Raw genomic sequence first — 20,108 nt, forward strand, 5'->3', positions numbered from 1 at the left:
ACAGGATCTGTCATTTTCAACCCAGATAATTGCATTACAAAGCTCAGCACGGTTTTCATTATTCTGCCGTGTTCAATCAAGCCCCATCCCAAAGGTGCACACGGATTTCAGACTATTCCAGGCCCTGGCAGCTGCTTCGCTGTACTTGCTCCTTTTAATTTTTATTTTTTTTTTCATCTTGGGGCTTTTAAAATTGATGGGAGGCTGAAGGCAAGAGCTGATGCATTGTAGATGACAACAAAAGAGGCTCCATAAAATTGCTTTTGGCATCTCGTGTGCGTTCCGTCTACATCTTATAAATTACTGCTGCATTACAGCGATAAAAATAGGTTAGTATTTGGAATTGATTACAGAGAGATAAAGCCCTAATAAAAAAAAAAAAAAGCACTGATGAATAAATATTCGGAGCATACAAGGGTAATTTGATTTGATAAAATAAAAGTATGGCTCTTAATTTCTTCCTTTTAAACAGAACACACATGCACATGCAGCACAGGGAGAACTTCAGCAGCTGTTCAGGATTCGCAGAAATGGGTCTGTGCCTCTTGCAACTCTTCCCTTCAGACATTTTTATGGCAATCTCTGCATCACCAGCATTCCCACTGCTGGGTAATATTCCTGCTGCAATCCCAAAGCATTCAGCCCAGGCCTCTGTGCTTCTTCCAGGTGATAAACACTGATTTTCCTCACACCACAACTTCTCCCGTTCTCTCCCTCGCTTCCATGTGGCATTAGTTGTGACAGTGCAGGAATTACTTCCCAATTTCATCTATGAAACAGGCAGGGGAGGCAGAGGGAACAGGATCTGCCATCTCACCAACCCAAATAACTGCATGACAAAGCTCACGGTGTGAAACCTGCGTCCCTCAGAGCTGTTTTATTAAGCAGGCTGTTTCTCTGGAGCTCACTGTGCAGCACGTCAGCTCTGCAGCCATCTCACCTTCACTGGGACTGCAGGATCAGCAGAGGGAGCTGGGATATTGTTTTCTACACTTCTAACATAAATGGAAGGATAATTTTATTTACACGAGGAGGAGGGAAGCAGCGATTCACGTTTCAGCACGACCAGCCCAGCACACTTTACTCCAGCGAAGCGCTTTGGCTCAGACAATAATTCAGGGTGAACACTGGCCTTGCAGCAGGACAAAGGCACGGCCTGAGAGTCACCCTTTAAAGAAAGGCAGGTGACAGTGATGGGGCTGGCAGGGGAACCCGGGATGCAGGACCTGGGCAACCAGCAAAGCCCCACATCTGTTCTGCAGCCCAGCAGCTGCACCCAACCCCTTGGGCCACATCCCCGCGAGGTGCTGGGCTCTGACCCAGCCCAGGACCCGGAGCTGGCCATGGGACTGTGTCCCCTTGGACCCTGCAAGAGCTGTTTTTTGGGAGGGCTGGGGGCAGGAAGCCGCTGCTGCCGTCCCTCCGGGCCGTGCCTTTGATGTGGGCTGGACGGGATGTGGCTGCGCCTGCTCCCGCCAGCCCGAGCAGGGAAAGGGAAACCAGCGGCAGCAGGGCTGACAATTATCCCTGTCGAGCAGCTTGAGCATTCCTGGGCTTTCAGTAATGTACCAAAAGCTGTTGGGAGTAAGATGATCCCCAAAAACCTCCCATAGGAACGGCAAAAGCAGCCCAAAGCGTGCCCCGACACAACCGGTAGCACTGAGGGAAACGCAGGTAGGCCGAGAGAATGTTACTTTTAAATTTCATTTATTTATCTTTGTGTACATTTTCCGTAATTCGACTGACATACCATTGCTATAAAGATGCCCTGCTCTTTGAATATTTCCATCCAAGACCACTAGTTTCAAGTGTGGTTATGAAAAGTCACGGCAAACATATGACTGGAAAGAGGTGGTTGGTTTTTGACTTCCAGGCAGTTGTTTGAAGCATTTCAGAGATGCACACGATATTCAGCAGAACACACGCACGCACAGTGCTGGCTTACACACACACACACGCACACACACATCTGGAAAACTGTTACAGTGGTTGAAGTCTCCAAAAAGGTGTACTGTCCCCTCTCAGCAGCAGTGAAAAACCTCTGGGTATCCTGAGAAATCAAATCAAAGCACAGTAAAGAGGAGTAACTTATCCCATCAGCAGGGTTTGGGGGTGTTTTCTTTTCAAGTCAAATGTGTTTTGCCAATCTGTATGAAGTGAAGAGGGTGGGGAGAAAGAATCTGTGGCAGTGAAGGTTAAATAATACCAGTTCAGCATGGATCCTAAAAGCATCTCTTTAAAACAACATGGAGTAAAAGCCCCTCAAACGTTACACACACGGCCCTACTGTCCCTCTGCTGCTCCTGCTCATCTCCAGAGCACGAGGAACAGCACTGAGATGGGTGAAGACAACACAGGAGGTGTTGCAGGTGGAGGGGATGTGCAGGTGGGCAGCCAGGTGAGCTCGGCACTCTCTGACTGATGAAGTGTCTGCACCTGGCTGGGCGCCGGAGCTGGAGCGTCCAAACCCTGGGCAAAGCCCACAGGCACTGACCAGCACCCAGTGCTGCCTCACACTCACTCCAGCACCTCTTTCCTTTTCAGTGACACCCTCTGAGCTGCCCTGTCTGGCCAACCCACCCTCCCCAAGGCTGGGACTCGGGGTGCTGCTGCCTCAGGGCGCGGCGGGTTGGATTCTCACATGGAAAGAGTTCCCTCGACAAGGCTAAAAATTGAAAATCCCCCACTCTCCACTGCCTTTAACCCAACAGCACCTTGGCCTCTGCTGCACTGCCTGCACCCCAGGGCTCTCCTGAGGAGCTGGAGCTGCCCCGTGCCCTGGCTCGGAGCGGGGTTGTGCGAGGTGACGGGCGGCGCGCAGCCCTGCCGAGGAAACCAGCAAAGCCTGACACAACACAAACAAACACCAAGCAATTAAAAGAAGGATGGGAGATGTGGTCTGATGTACTTCTGCCAAGAAATAAATATTTTACGCTGCCTTTTTATTTTTTTTTATTTTTTTTTTTTAAAAGCACTTGCATTGTGTTTTTTTTTTAAATCTCAAAATGGCTGAGTTACTCCCTGCACCTCCCCAAGCACAACACGTGCTCACACACACACACACGCACACACCTCTCACACCCTCCAATGCACACAATTCCAGCTCTGTAGAGCTACTGGATTTACTTAGAGACAAGTTTCTTGTGCATTTGGACAATTTACTTTGAGACAAGTTATTTGCAAGAAGGCAAAGTTCATGCATGGCTTTGACAGCTCCACTTTCTCATAAATGGTTTTTGAAAAGCAGAAAGCAAATGAGGGCCAAAGCTCCATTTAAAGTTCACCTCGGATGCCTGAAAAGCATTTATACCCACATCCTTCTGAGGTCCCTGCTTTATGAACTTCTAATCAATTCCACATTCTGCTACCCAGCGTTTCTTATACGCTGGGGAAAGAAAACAAACCAGAAAAGTGGTGTGAGCTGTCTGAAAACAGCTGCACCACAGCACCCAGGCTGCCCAGGGAAGGGCTTGAGTCACCCTCCCTGGAAGGGCTGAAAATGTGTGCATGTGGCACTCGGGGACACGGGTTAGTGGTGGCCTTGGCAGCGCTGAGTTTTTGGTTGGACTCGATGATTTTAAAGGTTTTTCCACCCTCCGTGACTCTGTGGTTCTCTGGTTCTGTTATTCTTTATCAGAAAGGCTGGGGAGGCTTCTGAAGCACCTTTCCAAGGGCAGAAAGGGAATAAAAAGAACAAAACCTGATGGGTTTTGAGCCCCAAAGCCCTGATTCTCTCCCACACTTGAGGGATTCCCCTCAGCATCCCCCAGAGCTCGTGAATTGCTCCGTTATTTCTGCAGGACAGGTGTCCTCCAGCCCCAGAGGTGACACTTGGCTGTCCCCAGCCCTGCCTTGGCCAGTCCTCACCACCCAGGGCTCCAGCAAACTCCAGGTTTGACAGAGAAAAGCCTGGCACGAGCCTGGGACGAACCAAATTTGTCACCAACCAGATTTGAATTTTCAGGTGGAAAGTGGCTGTTTTCTCAGAGTTCAGCTGATTTTATTGATTGATTTAATCGATTTTAATGATTTGACAGAGCATTCTACCAGCTAAACTGAACCCTGGTGCTACTCAATCCCCTCTCAAAGGAACAACTGAAACCCACCTCGTGCTTCCCTACTAAAAACCTAAAAGTGAGCAGGTTTCTTCAGAAGCCCCCAAAACTCCAAAAAAAAAAATTAGAATATTTTAAAACAAGATTCCTTATCCCCGTCCCTAATTCTAATGCAAACCAAGACACTAAAAAACAAAAAAATAATAATCTAAGTTGCTATAAATATAATTTAAAATCATAATTAGCTGTCTACTGCCATCCCAGCTGTTAGGAGCTACCACAGGGATCCCACATGGCTCGAGGGCAGGCTGGGAGATATCTTCAGCACCTCTTGGATAGTACCAGAAAGGGATAAATAATAAATAAGAATATGAGAAAGAATAATCAGCTTTCCACGGGGATGGAAAAGCAGAGACTTTCCCAGTTAAGAAACCAAGTGATGTTGCTGTAAAAAAAAAACCCTAAAAATGAAGTAAAATAAGGACTTGCATTACAGCAGGTTGAAAAGTCTTCTCCTTCCTAACATGTCCATGTGCCCTCTTCAACACCAGAGAACACTGGGATCTCGGTGCTTTTCCATTTTTTTGAGGTGTTTGGGGTTTTTTTTTTTCCCTAGCCAGAATTATTTAGAAATATCCTTATTACAGATTTCCCACCATCTTGAGAAAAAGCAGATTTCACACCTTAAGACAGAAAGTCTAAAAATCCCATCTATTGATGGGATTTCTGAACGTGGATCTTTGCCAATAAAACTGTAATTCCTTAAATTGAAGATTTTGGACAATTTTGGAGAGTTGTTTCGTTTTGTTTTGTTTTTTCTCTACAAGAAATGACAAATTTTACTCCAACACATTTCCAGCTTACAAGGAGCTACATTTAGCAGCTTCCCCTTGTTGTATTCCTATTTAAAAAATGCAGAATTCCAGCTATTTTGGATGTTGTGATGATTTCCAGCAGCCCCTGGCACAGGGACAGCTCTCACCAAGCACAAACCACTCCATTCACCAAAATAAAAACAGCAGCCGAGCCCTGGAAATTCACTTTACACATGGATTTTAAAGGGAATATTCAGAGCCAAATCCTGGGTTGGGGAATATTGGATTTTGAGCCCCAAATCTGCCAGAAGCCCCCCAGAAGGCACAGTCCACGCTGTAGGTGTTTATGCAGGATTTGTGATGAAATTTGGGCTAAATGTGGATGGAGAGCTCTGCAGCTGTACCTGGATTTGGGAATATTTGATCCTGGCTCAGCAGCTCTGACAGAGACTGGGATTTATCTTTAAACACACCTTTTCTTGGCTTTTATCAGGCACCAAAGCCACATTTCTTCACCCTGCCTGTGCAAATCAAGGACAGCTGGCCCTTCCTGACTTTTCACAGTATCCGTCCTGAAAAGAAAAACCAATATAAAAATGCTGAAGGCTTTTGGGTGTTCTGGGACACTCTGAGATGGCTGAATGCTCTCTCCTAAAGGGAAAAATCCCAAGAAATGGCAGAATCCAACACCTCCATCCCACAATTCCTGTGTCTGTGTGAGTTTTTGGAGGCCACAGATAGTCCAGGCTGCTGTTGCAGCCTCCAGACATTGGCCCCTCTCACTGGAGCATTTATCTCCATCCATCTCCTGGAATGGTTTGGTGTGTCAGGTCACAGCCTTTTGGAAAGATCCTGGTCTGCTCTTTTTATTTCCTCAAAAACAATCATTATCTAGGGGCAAAACCAGACTGAATTAAAGCCTGATCTGGCCTGAATTATTCCTGGAAGATAAACCAAGCAGCAGCTTTCCTGATCAGCTCAGGAATACCCGGGGTGTGTTTAGTCTTTATTCAAAAATTACACCGCTCCGAGTTTCCTGGATTTAGCTAAGCCCAAAAGTGAAAGTAACAGATCAAAATACCCTGAAATAAAACTTCTAGGAAAGGATTTCAGGTCTGGCTAAAACCAGATAGCTTTGGAAATCGCCGAAAGACGTCTGATCTTTTGAGATTTCCATCTCTACTTCCAGCGCGCTTCAGGCGCTTCCAAGCTTTTCCCGGCTTGTCCCCGCAGAACCTCGCGGCCGCTGGACGCTCGCCCCGGCCTCTAAAAACCAGGAGCCTCTCGAGGAAGGGCTTGTGGCCCATCCTGGCTGCTGAGGCGCCTCAGAGCGGGGCTGCTGCAGCTCCAGAGCTGCCCAGCGTTCCCAAAGGGAGTTCTAGCGGAATGGCAGCAAACCTGACAAGCTCCCGCTGGGGCTGAGCCCTGCAGGGTGGCTGCTTGGCCAGCTCCCAGCTGTGGGATCAGGGAGAGGGAACTGGAGAGGACAGGCAGCTCCTTCTCCACTCCATGGACAGCTGAGGCCCCTTCCCGCTGGGGCCGGTGAAATCCCAGACATGGGAACAGAAAGATGAAGGTGCCTCTCCCTGTCAGGTGTCCAGGGAGGCCAAGAGCTCTCCAGCATCCCAGGGATGCTCTGAGGGAGCCACACCACAACCATCCTGCAGCCCCAGCTGCTCCCTGGTGAACTCCCTCCTCCTGGTGGCCTGAAAATTGGGTAATTACAGCATGAAGCTGCTTAGAGACCTTAAAAGTTTCCCCTCTTCTCTCTCAGCTACAGAGGTCTCTCCCAGGCTTTTCCCGTCCTTTCAGGCCATGCAGCAGCAGCGTGCCCTGGGCCACTTGCAGGTTTTTCCCTGTGGAAAAATATTTTCCTTTTTGGTTTTAGATTTTGCTCCCTGGATTTGGATTCAGATTCCCAGTGGCAACCTGGGACCCACTGCCCATCAATCTGGGCCTGAAGGAAGATGTGGGGAGGGAAGGGGCAGCCAGGCTGCTCTCAGGCTGTGCCCTCGATGGACCTGTGGCTGTGTCCTGCCTCTCCTGCTGCTCCAGACCCTCCCTGGCAGAGTGCACTGACACCAGCTGCCCATCACAGGACTCATTTTGTTTTAACTGCCATTAAACCCACCCTTAAAGTTCACTGCACTCTCAGAGTCCCTTTCATTTCTCCAGCAATGGACCTTTGTGCCTGCAGCACTTGGCTCCACCAGAGCTCCTGGCTGTGTTTATTCATCTGCAAACACCTCAAAACTGAGATGCAGCTTTTTCTGCCCCCATTCATTAACAAAAGCCACTGTTTTTATGGAGTGGGGTTATGTGAAGGAGCAGAGTCCTTTCAGCCTCCAACAGAGCTACCACTCCTCCAGGGCGAATCTCCCAGCTCTGCAGAGCACAGGGCAAATTTGACATTCTCCATCTGCTCCAGCAAAGGCTGAGCTGAAATATTAATGAGGAGATCTGATCCCTTCTCACCAGAAACAATCTGGGTTTTACAGCCCAGGCAGAGGCCAGAGGAGCAGGCGAAGCTCTGGGATCCATCCTCTGCTGCTGGTTAAAGGGCTTTCAAGGAATAAAGGAACCTGGGGGGAAGACACAGAGTGTAAAACATGTGGACATCTGGTGTGTTCTGTGTGTTCTGTCCAGCCTTCATCTCCCCAGGCTCAGCCCCCTCCTCTGTGCACGTCCAGAGCAGAGAGAGGCTCTAACAGCAACAACCATAACATGGCAATAAAGATTAATGAGCAAAACTTGCCATTTTATGTCTAATCCCTGGGGATTTACCATCATTAATCTTTATTAGTGTGTAGTAACTGTTTAGACAGTTAAAATCTAAGGACAGATTCTCAGCTGGACAAAACTGGCCTTGTTCCAGCCAAGCCAATGGAGCAGTGCCAGTTTACACCCTCCATGAGCCCAGCTCGACATGAGACCCATCCCATCTGTAGGAATCACACCACTGACAGTATTTCCCCAACAGCAGGGGCACACAAGTGAAGGCAACTATTTGTCTTTCCCTGTATCCCAAAAAAGAGAGCTGCATGTGTCCAGGAAGCTCAACAATAGACATGTCAATAAACACGAGGAAATTCAATGAAAAAGCAACAGCAACAAAAGGAACCCCAAGGAGCAGGGAAATGGATGGTTTTAGAGGCAGGACTACAAGAATTGGTTTGGCAGGAGCATAACTACGTGGGATCTTTGGCATGTGAAAGAGTGAAAGCACCAAGACGGGCTCCCAGGGTTCCTCTAACAGGAACAAGATGGAAGGGGAAATAAAAAAAAAAGGAGCATCTTGGCTGGTTTTTCTGAGAGAGGAGTTTGGGGGTTGTTTTGAATAAAACAGATTTATTAAACACGGGAGCTTGGTGGGAACCTTGTCTGAACCACACCAGAGCAGCCACTGAAGCAATGCTGTGTTGATCAAGCAGGATTTCCTCTTCCAGAACATGCAGGGAAGAAGGGAAACGTGCAGGTACACCCCTGGCTGGCAGCAGGCATGGAGAAATCCCTGCTGAGCCTTCCCAGCAGAAAAAGGTGCAGCAGCACCTGCTCAGCTACAGGGAGATGAATTGAGATTTTTTTTTAGAGATTTTTCCAAGTAGGGACCCACCAACTGCCTCCAGAAATGAAGTTTTAACTTTTTTTAACTTTAACAAGTCAGAGTTGCCTCTTTGTCACCAGTAAACTCAACAAAAGCCAGGGGAAACCAGAGAAATACAGTACAGAGATACCTGTGTCAAGGTCTGTGCACCTGGAAGAACTCCAGGGAAGATGGGCATTGCACCCAGTGCAGCAGCATGAACCTGGGGTTTCAAACAGTAACCAGAAAATGCCCTCCAACTACTCTGCCAGATTTAAGGGTGCAAAGGGCTCTTGGGGACCCAAAAAACACCTTTCCTGCCAGTGACACTTCAGAGCTCCAGCAGTGGCAAGGCCTGCAGCACTCTGGAGATTGCAGGAGGTGGGAAGAGGAGGATGGACACACACCTGGGCACTCCTGGGGATGGGCTGTGCCTGCTGGTAACCTGTGGCAGGCTGGAGAGGCCCTCTCCACAGCTGGTCCAGCTCACAGCTCAGTGCTGAGCTCCCACAGCTCTGCTCTCCCTCTGCTCCCTGCCTTTGAGGTTCTTTCAAGACCTGCTTCTCTAAAAATTTCAGTCTGGGGCAATCCCAAGCCCAAATGAGCTGTGTGAACACAGAAAACCTTTGTGAAGAACATCCCTAAACCTCAACACCTGGGCTGCCCAGGGGGCCAGGCTGCCAGGAAAGGTTTCACGTCCCAGAGCTTGTGTCTGTCCCTGTGCTTGTGCTCTGGCCAAGCAAAGATCTGAGCAGCAACCAAAGGCTTTTCATCTTCACAGAGGTCACATTAAACAGCAGAGAGAAGAGCCTGACTCTCATCCTGCAGCCCAGCAGGGCTCTGAGGCACACAGGAGTCCCTGGCTCTCCTCCCTGAGCTGAAGCCACCAAGCTCAGGCTTCTCTCTCAGGAACTCCTGGGTCAGGCCAAGCTTTGTGGAGGGATGCAGGGCCAGAGCCCTGTGCATCTCACAGCACTTTCCTCACCCTCACACAGCTCCACACTTACCCTGGGCTGACGCAAACGACTTTGAAAGGAACAGAGTCACGGAGAAGGAGCAGGGAAGGGAAGTGATTTGTTGCGTGCCCTATTGTAATGTCATTAAAACAAAAGGATTAGAGCAGAAAGCATAAAAGCAAGCCCTGTGTGGAGGCACGGAGGAATCCTTTCAGAGGGTTACCAGCTGCAGAAAACACTGCCATTAATTCTCTATTGGAAAACGCTGGTGACATTAATATCTGCTATAAATACTGAGCTTTGACAGTATCTCATAAATTCAACCTGTCAATTACAATGGCACTGAAATGAAGGTGCTCTGAGGTCAAGGAGATGCGGTGTCCAAACGAGACTTATATTGCAGGGGAAAAGCAGCAAAAACAATCTTTAACAAAAGCATCAGATCCATATGTAGGAAAACCAAAGGGTGGTTTTAAATGTCATGTTTTTCAAAGTGAGAATTGATGCTGGAACCAAGTCTATAAACTGGCTGGCTGGACTTTCAGCTGCAGCTGAGGACAATCAATCAAAACAGCTCTGTGACTCTGAGAAAGTGAGAGAGAGAAAACACACACACACACCACGGAATATGAGAGGGCAGATCATGAGCCATGCGAGGCCTCTTAAAATTACACTGTGAAATAAAACATCCTCGTGTTTCATCTGCCATGAAATGTAACCTGAAAGGTTCCCCTCGGCACGGAGCGGGGTGTGGAGCTTATCCTTTCCCGAGGGCTGGGCGGGCTCCTGGGGCAGGGCTGAGCAAGGGGAACCTGCTCCCCAAAGCCTGCACCACCCGTGAATGGCACCCTGATTCCTGCAAGCCCTCTGTGAGCCCCCTGCTCTGCAGCTGAGGGCACAAGGATCCATAAATCCCGATAAATGCTCCCCTGTCTCTGTCACTGCCAGCCCCAGGGCAGGGCTGCACCACCCCAGGCTCACAGCCACCCCTGTGGTGGCAGGGACAGTGACAGCCCAGGCACTGGCGGTGTCTTTGTGCGCCTCTTGGAAGTGTTGGCGTGTCCCCAGCACCCCAGAGCCCCTGCTCTGAACACTGCCCTCCTCTTCAGCCCTTCCAAGGGATTCCCAAAATCCCCTCAGACTGTTCCAACCTGCACCAGCAGAGCCTGGAGCTGCTAACCTGGCAATGACACCCTGCTCAGGGTCAGTGACACCCTGCACAGGGTCAGTGACACCCTGCTCAGGATGAGTGACACCCTGCAAAGGTTCAGCCCTGCAGAGCAGGGTCAGTGACACCCTGCAAGGTTCAGTGACACCCTGCAAGGTTCAGTGACACCCTGCAAGGTTCAGCCCTGCAGAGCAAGGTTCAGTGACACCCTGCACAGTAACAGTGACACCCTGCAAGGTTCAGCCCTGCAGAGCAGCGTGTGTTTCTGGCTCCCAGGGGCTGTGCCCAAGCGAGGGGTGGGGATGGAAGCGCATGCAGGGGCACGAGGCACTCGTGCAGGCCTCGTTCCAGGGCTGGGGGAAGGAGCCCCAGGCCAGGCAGCTGGGCAGGCATGGCTCAAACCAGCGTTAACGTGGAGCCAACACTCCCAGCGCCCCCTGCTCCAGACAGTGACTGACCCGAGGGCACAACGCTCTCCAGCTCCTCTCCCACCTTCTCCTGTCCCTGGCTCGCAGCTCGTCCCCGAGGCCAGCAGCAGGGAGCTCCTGGTCAGGGCGGGCTGTGGTGTCCCTGCGTGGTTCCCCAGGCAGAGCCCAGCGCTCCCGGCTGCCTGCAGCATCCCAGCTGGGGCTGGGCACAGCCCAACGCCCAGGCCAGCACGGGCTCCTGGGAGCGCTGCAATCCCCGGGCAAGCACGGAGGGATGGAGCCCAGAACCCACTGCTAATCCATCCCACCCCTGAGGGGTGCTGTGCATCCTGTGATCCCGGCTCATCCGAGAGAGGAGCTCCCCCCGAGCCCCAGAGCAGCTCATCCCCAGCCCAAGGGAGCCCCGGGCACTGCAACGCTGCTGGGCACCGACCAGGACTGCTCCTCCTCTTCTTTGTGCAACTTCTCTGACAACTCCTTCCCTCTGGGCCTTTTGTCCCAGACATTGTCCCAGCAATTCCCAGAGCTCCCAGCCTGCCCTCTCCAGCAGAGCAGGGCGGTGGGGCAGGGCTGGAAGCGCCGGCCGGACTCGGAGCGCGGTGTCGGGAGAGGAGGTGACCACAGGGGACACCGGGGCCTCCCTCCCTGACACAGCTCGAGCAGCAAGGCTTGCTTATCCGTTCCTTTTATGATGCACATCACCTACATTCCACAACAGAGACACTTCTCCTCTCTCCTCTCCTCGGACACCTTTTCCCCAGCGAGCCCTACAAGTGCTGCTTGCTGCGGCCTCATTTTGCATCATCATCATCATCATCATCATCATCATCATCACCACGCACTCATCCTCATATAAAACAGAAATCTATTCCATCAAGCACTTAACATAAATATTAAAATAATGGAAGGGACAAAATATAAATCTACATACAACTTCATGACTACCATAGCACCTATTACCATGACAAAGCAAATTCTGGTTCAAGGGGAAGGGAAGGGGGATGAGGAGCAAGTTAGGAAGAGGAACTTCGACTGTCATTAAATATGTAAATCACTCTTTCAAAAAAGATTTTTTTTGTTGTTGTTGTTTTGTTTTTGTTTTAAGGTTACCAACCTTATTAAAATTCATTCCACTAACCAGCTCGTTCTATGTCACTATGGATACCAAAGAACCCTTTAAAAAAACTCGGGCGAGGCGGGGGTTTCTCAGAATAAAAACAAAACGAAACAAAACACGGCGACTTTCTGTTGGTGCTTCCATGACAAGTCCTGCCACGTGCCCCTCCCCTGCACCCACCAGTCCACAGAAGGGCAATTCTTTTACAAGTCCAGTTCTCAGTCTCCCAGGATGAGCTTGACAAAAGAGGCGACGTCTGTCTCTTTGGATTCGTGCAGGGTGAAGAAAGGATGTAGCTGGGAAAGCAAAGAGAGAAAAAAAAACAGCCAAGTTTATTAATCACCATGCTGAGCAAAACGCTTTTCAGACAATCCTCTAGACAGTGAAGAAGGTTTTCTCCTTAGCATCATAATATTGGGCTTTTACAGCTGAGGCAAGTCGGGGAGCACAAGGGTGCTCCGTGAAATTGCCACGGATTCCACCTAAACCCTGCCCTGGAGAGGAGGGCTGAGCTGGGCAGCTCTGGAGGAAAGGGGAAGGCTTAGAAAACCCTCTCCATCTGCCCCAAACACCCTCCAGACCACACTCCAACCAGAGCAGGGAAAACCTTGCTGACTGCAGTGCTTTTCCCTCAGCTTTATCTGTGTGTTTACCCTCTGGTGACTCCTGAGTCTCATTTCTTCCCTGAACTGCCCCTCCTCGCAGCAGGAGCGGCTCCTTCACCCCAAACACCACACAGGAAAGCCATCCTGACTGGAAAACCATCCCCACTTGTGTGTTTAACCACTTCATCCTGACCCACGTGGGGAGACAGCCTGCCAGAAAACCTTGCACCAATGGAAAAATACAGGGAAGGAGAAAAAACACAACCAAACCCCACTGAGAGCAACCAAAGCCCCTCTCTGCCAGGACCAGCAATTCCCTTTGGTTGGTTCAGCAACACACTGAGCTGAGATCCCACCTGAAAACCCCCAAAACCCAGTTTGACACCCACTATCCTGGCAGATAATCGGGTTTATTTGTATGGAGGGCGTCAGTGAGAACCAAGAGGCAGCCAGGGCCCTGCAGGGCTCACAGTGATCTCTGCTCTGTACCAGGGTTTCATTCCCAGCCCTCGCGTTTCGAGTCAGATTTTTAAAGACAATTTGGGGTTTCCAGGGTTTTTTCCAAGCTGCCCCTCACCTCAGTCCCTGAGCACTGGCTGTTTCAATGATCTTTCATGGCAGTGGCCAAGTGGAAGGAGAAGAAGAGCAAAGAAAAGAGATTTTTCAAGGTGGGCTTGAGTGGAAAGTCACCCAGGGAATAAGATGAGGCAGCTCTGAGTGGCTGGGAAGCAATCCAAAGACACACCAGTAAGGAAGAGGAAGCACAATTATGTGGGAAACAGGGCTGGAGTGGGTTGAGGCAAAGATCCAGGCAAAACTTTAGGTCTCCCTAGGTCAGACACTGACAGGAACTGAAGTGTGGGTAACTCAGAGAGGTGACCCCAATGTCCCGTTACTACCCCAGCTTTGTTTTTTGTTATTGTCCCAGCTTTCACATCCCACTGAAGTGACACCCAAAGCACAGCTACCACAGCCTGGACACATCCAAAAATGTGCCAGGGGTGGCAGCAATGCCCTCCAGCCTGTGCCCCAGGGAAGCCAAGGCTGTGCCAGGCGGGATGTGCAGACCACCGCTCCTGCAGTAGTTTCACGCTCCACTTCACCTGGGGAAGTGGGTTTTTAAATGAAATTAAGCACTCCTATCAGCTTTCCTGCTGCTCAAGATAGCACAGAGTCACATTTTCCATGAGAAACCTCAATCCCACAGGAAAGCAAGGGAGCAGTCTTGGTCTAAATGACAAATCCAATCCAGCACCGCAACTTAATGCTGTAAGAGGGAGGAAAAAACCTCAACAAAACAGCAACCCTCAACCACAGGACCTCACAACATCCATGTCAGCCATAAAATGCCACAGCACTGAGATACTCTGCAGGGGTGATCCAAGAACCTAATTCAATAGAAATGCACTCCCTTGCCAATGGGTATTAATGCTGCAGCAGACGGAGCTGCTTCGGTGAACCTTTTTTGATAAAAGGCCATTTGCCAAAGTTCAGAAATTTGCTTAAAATATACAGATGGATTTATCAAATAATATACCCCTCAAAAAAAAATTAAGAAAAAAAAGCTGTAAAACTCAAGCCTCCCTTTGTTTGAAACCAGTCTGGGGGCAAGCTGTGTGTCAATCAGATCTATTTATAGTTGAATTGCATTACAGGGTCCAGCACCAAATGCCATGGGAATTATTCACTGCTTGCACTCAGGGTTGTGGATTTCCAGCATGACTTGCAGGTAAAAATCACCTTAAACCTGGCACCTTCTCAGCTCTGAGCAGAAGGTGTGAGGTGGTGATGGGTCTGACCCTCTGGTGGCAGAATGTAGATCCCAAAAATTGCGAGGTAGGGAATACCAGTGCCTAAAGAAATCCTGCAGCAGTTGCCACCCTTAACCAGGTGATCTTGACTCTGAGACTGGACAGGGGTGGGAAAGCAGGGTCAGGAGCTTCAGAAATAACAAATTTAGGCACCTTCCTGCCTTTAGAAAGCTGCAAGTTGTGTGAGAGTAACAAAGGATTAAATGTCTGCAGGAGTGAAACACCAGCTTCCTGAGCTCTCCTGCTTTCTGCCAGCTTTTAGGAGCACCAGGATCAATACCAGAAAGTCAGGAGAGAGAGAAAGGCCACGAAGCAGTGGAGCCCAAGCAGAAAAATCTGTTCTTGCCAGCTGCAGCCCAGAGCTCTGGCTGGGCACAGAGCAGTGCCCTGCATTTCCCCTGCCACCAGCCCTTATTGGCATTCTCCTCCTTAGCTATTCCTTGGTTATCCCTGACAGTAAACAGTCTCTAGGCAGAGATGACACTCAATAACTGGAATTATTAGTCATAGACTCGTCTCTGTCCCCAACATCCAGGAATTGCTCTGTCCAAAAATCCTCCTCTCCAAGGCACCAGGGCAGCAAAGCCCAGTCTGGGCTCCTGCAGCATCTGTGGCACACTGAGGTGTTTGAGTTGATCACACAAACCCCAGAGGAGGATCTGAGCCTCACTAACTGATCCTTCACAGCCTCATTCTCATCCATTACCTGCTTTAATATGTATTTTCTCCCTTGATCTGACTGGAAAAGCACCTGGCTGAGATTTCAAAGAGCATCTCTGATTTGCAGCCACCCTCCCAGGACTCTGAAGTGTCACAATTTTCTCATCTGGTATGAAAAATGAGATGCAAAGCATCCCAAAACACCATCACTACTGGAATCCCTGCCCTCAGCACCTCACTGTGACCCATTTCAGTTCTGAAATGATGCAGCCACAATTCTGAAATAATTGCTTGATGCAGCCACACTCACCATAAGCTCTGGGTATGTTGGCCGTTCTTTGGAATTCTTCTTCAAGCTTTAATTGGGAGAAAAAAGGAAAAATTAGAATTTACATTCTGTCTGCAATTTAAGTAAGGCCATAAAATGATACCACGACAGCTGTAAGGTTTGAAGACTCTGCAGAACACGTTCAGCTACTCATCCAAGTTGAGGAAACAATTTAGGCCTTGAGGACAACGACAGCAGTGCTGGGCACAAGAACTCAAAGTCCACCGAGAGATCTGGAGCCACCAAAAACACCACTTAAAACACTGCCTCTTGCTGGGGGCCAGGTACAACTGGGAGTCTGGGTGCTCTCCAACAGGCCAGTGACTCAGGGAATGGATGCAGCCTCCAAGCTCTGCCTGGGAGCAGTGACTGAGTGGCTGCAGAGCACGTGTACAACTGTTTGTTTATCACCGCGCTGTTATCAGCGGGGACGCTTCCATGGGACATCCTTTTTTTCTCCCCTCTCCTACAACAGATGGCCCTGGAGGGTTGTAGCTGGAAGATATTTTGGTTTCCCTCCAGCAGAAAATAGCTTTTAAAAGACAGGACGTAATCTCTACTCACTTCCTGGCAGTGTATTTAGGGGAAAGACACTTGGAGCGACTTGAAAAGATCTTCACACACGTACGCGGCGGTGGCGGGGAAAAGGTGTCACACTGAGCAAAACAAAAGTGAGAACCTCTGCTGGGATTTGCTGGGGCCCAGAGGAAGCAGAGGACACACACTGAATAGATATTTCCTGCTTGCTGTGTGTAGAGGGCTCGTGTTTAGTGTCATGTTGTGAATGAACGGAGGAACCCGGGGCCGATACGTGCCAATATCGCCGGCCCGAAGGTACGGGATGTGTCACATCCTCCCAGCTCAGCAGCGGCCCCAGCCAAGATGACAAGGTGAATTTGAAGGTTAGCTGTGTCCAGATTTGGTGTAATTCTCTTAATTTAGACCCTCTACAAAACAAATTCATCCCCAGGTCACTAATAGCAGGAAATCTGGCGGTAAGTTCCTGAAATCAATGTAAATTTTCAGGAATGAAGAGTTATATTGGGATCTGATCCTGACTCACATATCCCAGGAATCTTCCTGCAGTGCCTACAGGTGATCAGACTTCACTGCCCAGGCAGCAGATGGATAAACACAGTCCTAAACCAGGCTTTATACAGGGTGGCTATGACCTGGTTGGGTGTCAGGAATTGCCAGACCCCAATAACACAAAACTGGTGCAAAGTTCACCATTCCCCACCCATGCCACTCCGCTGGCAGTGAGGGATCTTCGGTGTCCCTGGAGGACAGGATTTGCAAAGCCAGGAGTCACCACGTGCTCCCCAAAGTGGCTGTGGATGTAATTCCTAAAGCAGCCACAAACTGCAAGACACAGAGCCTGGAAAGGCAAATCCCTCCGAGAGGAACAGCCTGCCTGGCACAAGCTGGAAAACAGCAGCTGCCCCAAAACCTCAGCGTGGGCCTTGCAAGAACGGGGGGCATCTCGTGAGAGGGTTTTTCCAAGGCAGCTCCCACCTCTCCCAGAGCCAGGGCAGGGAGGGCATGGCAGGTATTCCCCAGCATGGGTCAGGAGCTGAGCAGCTGGACCACAGGGACATGAAAACATGCTTGAACAAGACTCTGAAGAATCTAAACGTGGGTACTGAGAGTGCCCAGGCAGGAGCAGCTGATAATCCCCTTCCAGGGGCACGGCAGCTCGGGAACAGTCTCACATTTCTGTTTGTCCATCTGCCGCCCTTTGTGGCCGCCAGGCAGACCCAGCAGCCGCCTGACAACTTGGCAGGAGGGTGGGTGGCACTGCAGAGCCTGGAAAACCTGATCCTGCTGCCAGGCGGTGTGCAGGGAAGCTGCAGGGAGCCAGGGCGAGGGCAGGCTGTGCTCTCTGCACGCTGTGCTGGGGTGTCTGAGCTCTCTCCAGGCTGTGCTGGGGTGTCTGAGCTCTCTCCAGGCTGTGCTGGGGTGTCTGAGCTCTCTCCAGGCTGTGCTGGGGTGTCTGAGCTCTCTCCAGGCTGTGCTGGGGTGTCTGAGCTCTCTCCAGGCTGTGCTGGGGTGTCTGAGCTCTCTCCAGGCTGTGCTGGGGTGCCTGAGCTCTCTCTCTGTGCAGCCTGCAGACAGCAGCAGGGCTGCTCCAGCCCTTTTCCTACAGCACAGCCAAATGCTCCTGCTGCTTCCAGCTGCCAGGCCTGGGGAAAGCAGAGCAGCAGCCCCAGAGCCCCGGGAGAGGGACAGACACCAGCCAGAGGGGGACACCACAGAAAATCTGCCCTCAGAGCCGTGTCCCCTGAGAGAGGACACAGCCATTCCGTACCCTGCTGCCCTTCCCAGCCTCAGGGACACGAGCTGTCCCTGCTCACAGCAGCCCTGTGGGGCAGCCAGGGTGAGGAGACACCGAAATCCTGCGTGTCCCCTCGAAGCAGCCCAGCCTGCTCCGCGGAGAGACGGCCAGAGCTGCTGTGCCTGCACGGTGCTCAGCCAGGGAATGTTCTGCCCTTCCCCAGGGAATGTTTTGCCCAAATCTGGGGTTGGGAGCTGCTTGTGGAGACAGGCACCCATGTGCTGAAGGCGAGCAGGGCCAGGGAGAGCAGGGACAAGAGGGAATTGTACCATTGCGAGGTAAAATCGACGAACTCCGCTGAGAACTTCTCCGCTGGGAGCTGCGGCGACGGCTCCTCCACCACCTGCTTGAGCTGCTGGAAGGGCGTGCCCCAGGAGTCGTAGGGAAAGCGCAGGATGGCCAGCTCGATCTGGGGACACAGAGCCCAGACTCAGCACTGGGGGGACACCCCACAGCTCTGGGATTGCCGCCTGCCCACCCCGGGGTGTGCTCCTGTAGGCTCCACACAAACGGGGCTGCTCAGCCTGGAGATGGGAACGCTCCAAGGAGATCTCAGAGCCCCTTGCAGAATCTAAAGGGGCTTTCCAGAAAGGAGGGAGGGTGACATTTTACATGGGCAGTGATAGAACAATGGGGATTGGTTTTGAACTAGAAGAGGAGAGATGTAGATTAGATATGAGAGAATTCTTCCCTGGGAGGGTGGGGAGGCAGCTGTGGCTGCCCCTGGATCCCTGGAAGTGCCCAAGGCCAGGCTGGACAGGGCTTGGAGCAGCCTGGGACAGGGGAAGGTGTCCCTGCCATGGCAGGGGTGGGAATGAGATGGGATTTAAGGTCCCTTCCAACCCAAACCATTCCGGGATTCTATGATTTCCTCACCCCACCTGGCCACAACACATTGCTCATCCTCCCCCAGCAAGCAGGAGAGGCTCAGGAGAGCCAGGCAGCTCCACGTGCAGTGTCCTGTCCCCCTGTCACCCCCCGTCCCCCTGTCCCCCTGTCCCCCACCTCCTGGGGAAGGCTGGGAGCGAAAGGCAGCCCCAGCACAGGGCAACCGTGCTGGGAAAACCCTTTGGGAGCAGATGGATTCCCCCCAGAACACTGCCTGGGGGAGTGTCCTGAGGGGGCCTCTGGGAATTGCTGAGCGCTGGCAGGACTTTCTGTGCCGGGAAATCCAAGCTGCTCCATCTCCTTAGCCCATGCTGCCATCTCCCGGCAGCTGCAGCCGGCACATCCCACCGAGCAGCTCCCTCCTCCTTCCCTGTGTCATCTTCCCTGTGCCCTCCTGGGCTCTCCCTGCTCCCACCCTGGGCCACCAGCATCAATCCCTGAGCCCCACGGAGCCCTCCTGGCTCCATGACCGTACCATGGTGATCCCCAGGCTCCAGATGTCGGATTTGACGCTGTATCCCTTCTGGTTCAGCTCCGGGTTAATTCTCTCAGGCTGTGAACAGAGACAAGGGTGGCTGAGGAGCAGGGACGGCCCCAGTGCCCTGCCCACACCCAGGCTGGGTCTCTCAGGGTGGCAGCCTCAGCACCCCTTAGCCCAAACCTCGCCCTCCTGGCTGTGCTGGGCCCAGCTGGTTCCCCATCCTCACCACTACAGGTGATGCTTTCAGTTTTGGCTCTCATTTCTCCCCGGTTCTGCATTGGTGCATAACTCTGAATTTCATAGAAAGTGTCAGCAGGGTCTCCTCACAGCTCAGCACACACAACAATCCTTTTCCAGCCCAGAACCAAGGACACCGCTGCAGCTTTGGGCCCAAAAACAACAGCGGATTGAGGAGAGCAATCTGGGAGAATGGGACTTCATTAACTGAAGCTGTAACTGCACAATTAACGCCAATGCAGAAATGGACCAAAGCTTATAAAGGTGTGAAAAGGTGTGATCTGTCATCCATCCTGGGTGGAACCTCAGCCAGGCTCTTGCAGTGCCCAAGGTGCATCCTTGGAAGGGCTTTAAATGAATCCCTTTATTTAAATCACTTTACTCCTTTAACTCTGTCCAGCCTCTGCTCCAGGGAGCCTCTCCAGGCATCAAGGGCAGGCAGTGGAACCTGTCACCAGGAACAGGTGGCACCTGCAGTGGTGGAGCTGACCTGGCACAGAGGGGCTGACAAACCTCAGCTCTCCAGGACTGTTTTTACCCTGTTCCAAGTGCTCCACAAAGGGTGAATCCTGCACAGCAGCTCCCAGCAGCAGCCCGAGGGACCCAGTCCCTGCCGACTGCTTTTCCTCCCCCTGCTAAGT

General features: G+C 51.3%; 1 protein-coding gene across 1 annotated transcript in view; it reads right to left on the reverse strand.

Moving 5' to 3' along the window:
• Window positions 1–1,690: 1,690 nt before the first annotated feature.
• Window positions 1,691–20,108, reverse strand: part of MAP2K6 (mitogen-activated protein kinase kinase 6) — a 51,298-nt gene continuing 32,880 nt past the window's right edge. Inside the window, exons 9-12 of the mRNA XM_014259459.2 lie at window positions 19,225–19,302; window positions 18,131–18,270; window positions 15,509–15,554; window positions 1,691–12,418 (exon numbers count right to left, since the gene is read on the reverse strand). Coding sequence (XP_014114934.1) covers window positions 12,341–12,418; window positions 15,509–15,554; window positions 18,131–18,270; window positions 19,225–19,302 — 342 coding nt within the window. The 3' untranslated portion in view covers window positions 1,691–12,340. The remainder of the gene's footprint in view (window positions 12,419–15,508; window positions 15,555–18,130; window positions 18,271–19,224; window positions 19,303–20,108) is intronic.

This window comes from Pseudopodoces humilis, chromosome 21 (genome assembly GCF_049639895.1).
Source record: "Pseudopodoces humilis isolate 2021_Gansu_Grassland_sample_001 chromosome 21, ASM4963989v1, whole genome shotgun sequence".
NCBI lineage: Eukaryota > Metazoa > Chordata > Aves > Passeriformes > Paridae > Pseudopodoces > Pseudopodoces humilis.